The 7,500-nt window shown below is 38.8% G+C and overlaps 1 protein-coding gene across 2 annotated transcripts in view; it reads right to left on the reverse strand.

Moving 5' to 3' along the window:
- The window catches only part of rapgef3 (Rap guanine nucleotide exchange factor (GEF) 3), a 50,196-nt gene that overhangs the window by 35,256 nt on the left and 7,440 nt on the right, over positions 1-7,500 (reverse strand). The window contains exons 1-2 of one of the 2 annotated variants that reach the window (XM_034132828.1): positions 7,303-7,500; positions 756-800 (exon numbers count right to left, since the gene is read on the reverse strand). The exon at positions 7,303-7,500 is cut by the window's right edge and continues 115 nt beyond it. In XM_034132828.1, coding sequence (XP_033988719.1) covers positions 756-800; positions 7,303-7,386 — 129 coding nt within the window. In that variant the 5' untranslated portion in view covers positions 7,387-7,500. The remainder of the gene's footprint in view (positions 1-755; positions 801-7,302) is intronic. The other variant, XM_034132827.1, reaches the window with a different exon arrangement.

Below are 7,500 nucleotides of genomic sequence, written 5' to 3' on the forward strand. Positions count from 1 at the left end.
GGGGCTTTTTTTACTCAGAGAAACAAACTGAGCAAATGTTAGCCTTTAGCTCGTAGCCCTTCGCTCCAGTTTCCTCTGGGGAAACACTGATTTTAAACGTGAACCTACTTTATTCAGTGTTATTACAGGTTTTAATCAGAGGTTCTGTTGTTTAGGAGAAGAGGCAACTTACGAGGTTAATCTGTCCTCAAGTAAAATCTTATTACACGTAAGGGTGTGAAGCTAACAGAGAAACAAGCTAGGCTAATGTTAGCGGCAGCCGAACAGCGGGTAGGGAGAAACTCACATTTCTATCCTCAAACTGAAATGTTATTGACTGTTTTAATATCCGAGAGGAGACTTCAAAACCTCCATGCACCATGAACACTGAAGGAAAGAGGTTGAAGACTACAACTCCCATGATGCCACGCTGCACAACAACCCCAAACAAAAATATTTTACTACTGTTTTCATGGAATCGTGTCCTAATACTTGCAGACATAATCGAGGCATTTGTTTTAGAGATGAGGCAACCTTTTTTTTTTGTCTTCTTAAACACTCCTGCATGTTGGGATCTTACGTTAAAGACTACAACTCCCATGGTGCCACGCTGCTTCACCACACTAAACAAACAGATTCTGCTGTTTTCATTGAAATGTTGTACGATAAAGAGCTTAAACTTGCAGACATCAGTGAGTGTCTTCTTCTGTTCAGCAGGAGTTTTAAAACAGCCTTTGCTTACTTTTTCCCATGTGACGCATTCAAGTGCAGCTCACCTGCTTCATGGTGTCCTTTGAATTGAGGGCCTCTGGCAGTGGAGTCTAGGAGAAACAGGAAGAGAGACGTTATCAACACTGAGACATTTCTGCAGATCCAAAGCCTCTGAAATAAAGCAGGTCACTTTCTCTCCCTCCACAGGAACTCGCTGATGATAATCTCGCACCAAATAATCAGTCACTACCAAGCTGCACCGTGCAGATAGAAAGTACAATTATTTTCTTTCCATTTGGATGGAGGTCAACGATAATACATTATCTCAGCCTGCGATGTGTTACCATTGTCTCCAGCGGGGTGTGTGTGGGAGTTAAGAGTGTGTGTGATGAAGTGGGTGGAAGCAGAGGAGCCTTTGTTGGGTGATAATGTTGCTTTTAACTACAGTACAGACTATCCTTTTCACATTCACAGAGTCAGTTGAATATTACATGCACTGCAACGGCTGCAACATAAGTAAGTTTGTATTATTGTATCCAGACTCCCTTACTCTGCACAACATCACATGTGCAACTATTACATAAAGAGTGTGTTTTTTGTCATTTGTAGATACATTTAACTCAATAATTGTAATCAGAATCAGAATCAGAATACCTTTAATGTAGTTACTTGCCATTTGTACAACGCATGGCTTAGAGATTAGGATACAAAAAAGTAATTGCGACTATTTGGATGAATTTTGCAATCGCAACGTGATTCCTAATACTGAAGGGATTTATTGAACAATTATGCTGCATGATAGTATTTCACATAATGCAGTTAATTATTATTATTATAGGATTTAAGGTGAGTTTTAATAGAATACAAATATGCCAAGTGCTCTTAGTGTGGACAACACAAATAGGCATGCTGTTTTTTCTAATTAAATACAATTACATCATACAGATGAAGGATTATATCATCCTAGACAACAATACTAAAACACATACAGATGTTATGTGTCTTCAAAGCTTTTTTCTTAAAAGTCAAAATAATGTTCTCCTCAGGGAAACAACTTTACATATATTTTTTAATTATATTAATATTTGCTGACCGACATAATTATAAAATGTCCCTTCTTTGATGGGATTTTGAGGAACCATAACACCAGACTTTCCTATAATAATGTAAAGTCTTTAAAGATATGATCAATGAACCAATCTTCTTGGTGTGAGATCAATGAACTAATACTGAATATTTAACACACAAAGAGCAGTTTACATTTCTGAATGCACAGACTGGAGGCCAGGTGTGTCTGATGACCTGCTGCCACTCTGAGCTCTGATTGGCTGTCTGTGCACCTGCTGCGGAAGGCCTGATCATTCAGTGTGTGTGGTTAGCAGAAGTTACAGAAAGATAGTAACTGTGGTGTGGATTATCCTCCAAAACACACGTAAAAAAGCCGATATTTTCAGGAAAAAGTGCGATAAAACATCTCTCTGCACACAACCAAACCTCTGTTAAAAAACAGCAGATTTAACGTGCAGCAGCTCTGCAGTGGAAACGTGGCTAAACTGCTAAATATATGAGAATACACTTTTTAAGCTCCCAGTGTTTTTGTTTTTCGGACATAGTCAAGTACAGGATTATACGACCTCAAGCATGTTTCTGAGAGGATTACTACACATCCATCCAAAACATGTCGCTGTCCACCAACCGCGATGCAACGCTGCAAACCAATCTAACCAAACCTCTGGTAAAAAAACAGTAGATTTAACGTGGAGCGGCTCGGCAGGGAAAACATGGCTGACCTTCATCTTCTCACAACAGACCATTGTAATGCATCCGTTAACGTTTCATTCGGCTAGAACAATGGATGTATTTTTGGATATAAACTGGTCAAAAACTGGATTTCTGGATCTTTCTGAGAGGATTACAACACATGGAGGGCAGCGCTGGCAGTATTAGAGCAATCTGAGCAGAACAGGTATGTGCACACACACACTATCACCTGTTGGAAATGTGTGGGTGAAGTACTCGGATGTTTTACTTGAGTCAAAGCAGAAGTACTCAGATCTTAAACTTGATTAAAAGTAGAAGTACTCAGATGTTTTACTTGAGTCAAAGTAGAAGTACTCAGATCTTAAACTTGATTAAAAGTAGAAGTACTCAGATCTTGTACTTAGGTAAAAGTAGAAGTACTCAGATTTTGTGTATACTTGAGTAAAAGTAGAAGTACTCAGGTATTGTACTGTACTTGAGTAAAAGTAGAAGTACTCAGGTATTGTACTTGAGTAAACGTAGAAGTACCAGAGTGTAGGAATACTCTGTTTCAGTAAAAGTCCTGCATTCAAAATGTTCCTCAAGTAAAAGTAGAAAAGTATTATCATCAAAATATAGTGAAAGTAGCGACAGTAAAAGTAGTCATTGTGCAGATTGGTCCATTTCAGAATAATATATATGATATGTTTTATAATGATTGATCATGAAAGTGTTCTCAAAGCTGGTAAAGGTGCAGCTAGTTTGAATGACTTTGTATACTGCAGGGTAGCTTGTGGATTTACTCCAGGTGGAACTAAAGTCTGATTTAACACTTGGTTATATTTCACATCATTCATCCAGATCTGTAAAGTAACTAAAGGTATGAATACAAGTCCCTGAAGAAATGTACTTAGTTACCTTACAACACTGCTACTATCCTTGTTTCTGCAGAATATGTAACATTCCCAGGTGTTATTTGTGTCTCCTCTTTGTGATTTGTTTGTTCAATTTTTTATGATCTCTTTTCCAAAGCCAATAAGTCTCATTAAATGTCAGTCATACGCAAATCATCCCCTATTTTAAAGCAATTATTAAGATAAAATAGGATCATGTGGCTTTATAAAGTAGTCTGAGTCTGGAGCTCACAAAAATAAGTCAAACTGATTTATAGCCCCATATTTCACTTTCTCACATCATTGGGTTCCTCATAGAGAATATGTTATCTATGGTATGGGAACATGTACATGTGCTAAATGTAAAATATGCACAGTATACAGCTTCCATTCACACGTACAGTAGCTGGGTGTATTGATCAGGAAGCCTCTCTCTGATGCTCTGTGTGATAAGTGTCTCCAGAATCTTTATCTGCCGCCTGCAGACACACAGGTCACATGAAATGGCACGTCGCCAACTGCTTTAACTGACTCATAAAAACACAACTCATTAGACTGTCATGGAGTTGAAAAAGATTGAAAAACATGATACAAGTTTCACAACGTGCTTCTTTATGTGCATGACTGAATATGACCCCATAAAAGTGCACCAGCAACCAAAAACAACACCTGGTGTCGAAACGCAGAAACAATACGTAATACTTTATGAATGTGAGGTATGTTATTCAACTGAGTCTTCATGACTCAGCACTGAAAGCACAACAATGATAGAGAGATAATGCGAAACATCTCCTAATGATGACAGAAAATAGAGCTCAGTTTTTCTTGTAATTAAAACAGAGAAGGAATAAGTAAATGCCTCAATGCCAGTCTACTGTAAATGTTGATTTTATGACTAAATTACTATTTATTTATGTTCTATAGGTTTTAGTGCATGTAAATGGTCTGCAAAAGCTAAAATCCCTATGTTCCCTGCAGAGGGAGTTTCTCTCCAACACACTGCCTGATACGCCTCCAATGGACTAAAAAAAGTGACATCGCTATGTAACACTTGCGCTCCTATTGGCTAGCGCTCAACACGATGCACGTGATGGGCTAAGAAGCGGGGCATCTCTAAAAAGTTGATTAATCACAACAGAGCCAGCCAGCTAACCAATCAGAGCAGACTGGGCTCTGGTTTTAGACAGAGGGTGAAAAGAGGTGCTGCAGCACAGGCAGTATGAGAAGAGCTTTTTGGACATTAAAGCATGGAGACATGTGGAGACACTACATACTGATATACACCTGAACATCAGCAGGAGAGGACTCTTTAAAGTAGAGACACTACATACTGATATACACCTGAACATCAGCAGGAGAGGACTCTTTAAAGTAGATACACTACATACTGATATACACCTGAACATCAGCAGGAGAGGACTCTTTAAAGTAGAGACACTACATACTGATATACACCTGAACATCAGCAGGAGAGGACTCTTTAAAGTAGAGACACTACATACTGATATACACCTGAACATCAGCAGGAGAGGACTCTTTAAAGTAGAGACACTACATACTGATATACACCTGAACATCAGCAGGAGAGAACTCTTTAAAGTAGAGACACTACATACTGATATACACCTGAAGATCAGCAGGAGAGGACTCTTTAAAGTAGAGACACTACATACTGATATACACCTGAACATCAGCAGGAGAGGACTCTTTAAAGTAGAGACACTACATACTGATATACACCTGAAGATCAGCATGATATGGTTGCTTTAACAACAGAGATACATTTTGGCATCATAAAAGGATTATTTTTTGATGCAGATCCCGTCTGTGTACCACTATAGTACAACAGATGTTCCCAGAGAAAAGACAACCATACATAAAGTCAGTGCATTTGCCATTTTATGGTGTTTTCTAGTATGCTGTGAACTTTACTCTTTGCATAAATCTTGTTATTGGCCTGCATGCGATGACATCTCTTGTGTAATTAATCAGATGTAAGATAACCTGAGCAAACACACTTGGGGCAGCAGCAACAAGTCAAACAGCTCATGTGACGTATAACAATATGTGCTCCATGTTAGCTTCATCCAGAGATTAAGAAGTTGTCAAACTGGCAGTACATAATTGTCTGAACTATGATGGACTATAACTGCAGTTACACCTCTTTAGCTGCAGTGATATTTGTCCTGGAGCAGCAGGAAGGTCAGGCTGCAGTCTGTGGAGATTCACAGTTGACCTGTTGAAAGTACATTTAGGGACTTCCTGTGACCTGGACTCTTTGTGCATTCTTTACAAACTCCTCTGAAGTCGTACTGAAAGGTGAACAATACACTATTTATAACCTGTGTGTAATAAGAAATAGACATTGTTTCTTCCTCCTCGTGTGCCCCCACGCCCAATCTGCTGAAACAATAGACGATCTGCTCCATACCGAGACAAGTTTTTCCTGGAATATAAACAAAGTTTCTGTTCTGGAGACTTGAGCAGGAGTTTTTACAGGATGTGATGTTAGCTAAACACCCGTGCACATACTCACATTTCACCTTCTCTCTCTCTCTCGTGTGCTGGTACACGAGTAGCTGTGTGCTTGTGTTGTGTAGATTATGGAAAGGTGTTGCATGTAAATTAATGTGTTAAGTCATGATTGTTACCTGCCTAACAACAGCTCTCTCTCTCTCTCTCTCTCTCTCTCTCTCTCTCTCTCTCTCTCTCTCTCTCTCTCTCTCTCTCTCTCTCTCTCTCTCTCTCTCTCTCTCTCTCTCGTCTTTACAACACGTTAGATTATTATCTTTGAAAAGCAGTTAAAACTCAAGACTTTTACCGAAAGAAGGGACATTTTGGAGAGTTAGTTAGTGATAATGTGTCTATATGATCATGAACAGCAATATTTATCTTGTTATTACTTAAGAGCTGCAATGTGAAGTCATTCTTTAGAAAGATTATCCAACTTTTTGGATTTGTTTTGAAATTCAGAAATGTCTTTGGGAAAGCTTCTCAAGTCTGTAGAAGTGCTGCATTTCTCTGTTTTATATCATATTAAAGAGGACATATTCGACTTTTGGGGGTTTGTCCCTCTCCTTTCTATAAGTTTGAGTGCATGTAAATGGTCTGCAAAGGCTAAAATCCATGTGTTGCCCCCCCCCCCCCCATGCCTGAAACGCTTCCATTGGACTACTTTGATACTACAGGAACATACTGACACCACTATGTTACACTCACGCTCCTATTGGCTATTGTACGTGATAGGCTTAGGGGCGGGTCATATCTAAGTGGTTGACCAATCACAACAGAGCCGGCTAAGTTTTCAGCCTCTCAGATATGCCGATTTCTAGCTTTTCTCTGATTTATATAATATTAAAGTGAATATACTTTGATTTTGACCAAGACAAAACATTTACAGACCTCAACTTGGACTCTGAGTAACTGGAATAAACATTGTTCACTATCTAACTATCAGTGGTAGTACATTTATTAAAGTACTGTACTTAACCGCTATATTTATTTACAGATGAAGCTTTGCAGATTTAGAATACAAAATATAAATCAACTGATGTATTTTATATTCATTTAGGTTAGTAGTATGTTTTGTAGTTCAAATAAACAATACTTTTAGCAAGTTATGAACACATTATCGGATCAATAATTATTATAAAATATTTTTAAAATGTAGGGTGCTTAAACGTGGCATTCTGCATGAGTACTTTTCCTTTTGCTACCTAAAGTGTTTTTAATGCTAATACTTTCGTTTTGTAAAGTAGGCCTACTTACTTATGTGTACACACTGTAGTAGGCCTATTACTACTTTTACTTAAGATAATAATCAGAGTACTTGTTCCACCTCTGGAAACTATTAATAAGCAGTTTCATCGATAATGAAGATAATAAATGTTTATTAAAGTAATCCCCTGATGCTCTTCCTGCACCACCTGCAGCTAACAGAGCCACAGTTATCCCTCCGCGGTAAAGTAGACCCGCATACCCAGCTGATGCCTCTGATGGTCGGGCTCTCCCCAGCGGATCGGTCCGGGAACACTCGGTAGTTGTGAGTCCGAAACAGATGCATCTTGTCTCAGATCCAAACTAGCGACGAACTACTTCCCCCGGCAGAATCCTCCGCAGCTCCAGACATTATCATTATTGTTATTATCATCGGGAAAAAAAGTAGATCCTCCTCTCA

This window comes from Trematomus bernacchii, unplaced genomic scaffold (genome assembly GCF_902827165.1).
Source record: "Trematomus bernacchii unplaced genomic scaffold, fTreBer1.1, whole genome shotgun sequence".
NCBI lineage: Eukaryota > Metazoa > Chordata > Actinopteri > Perciformes > Nototheniidae > Trematomus > Trematomus bernacchii.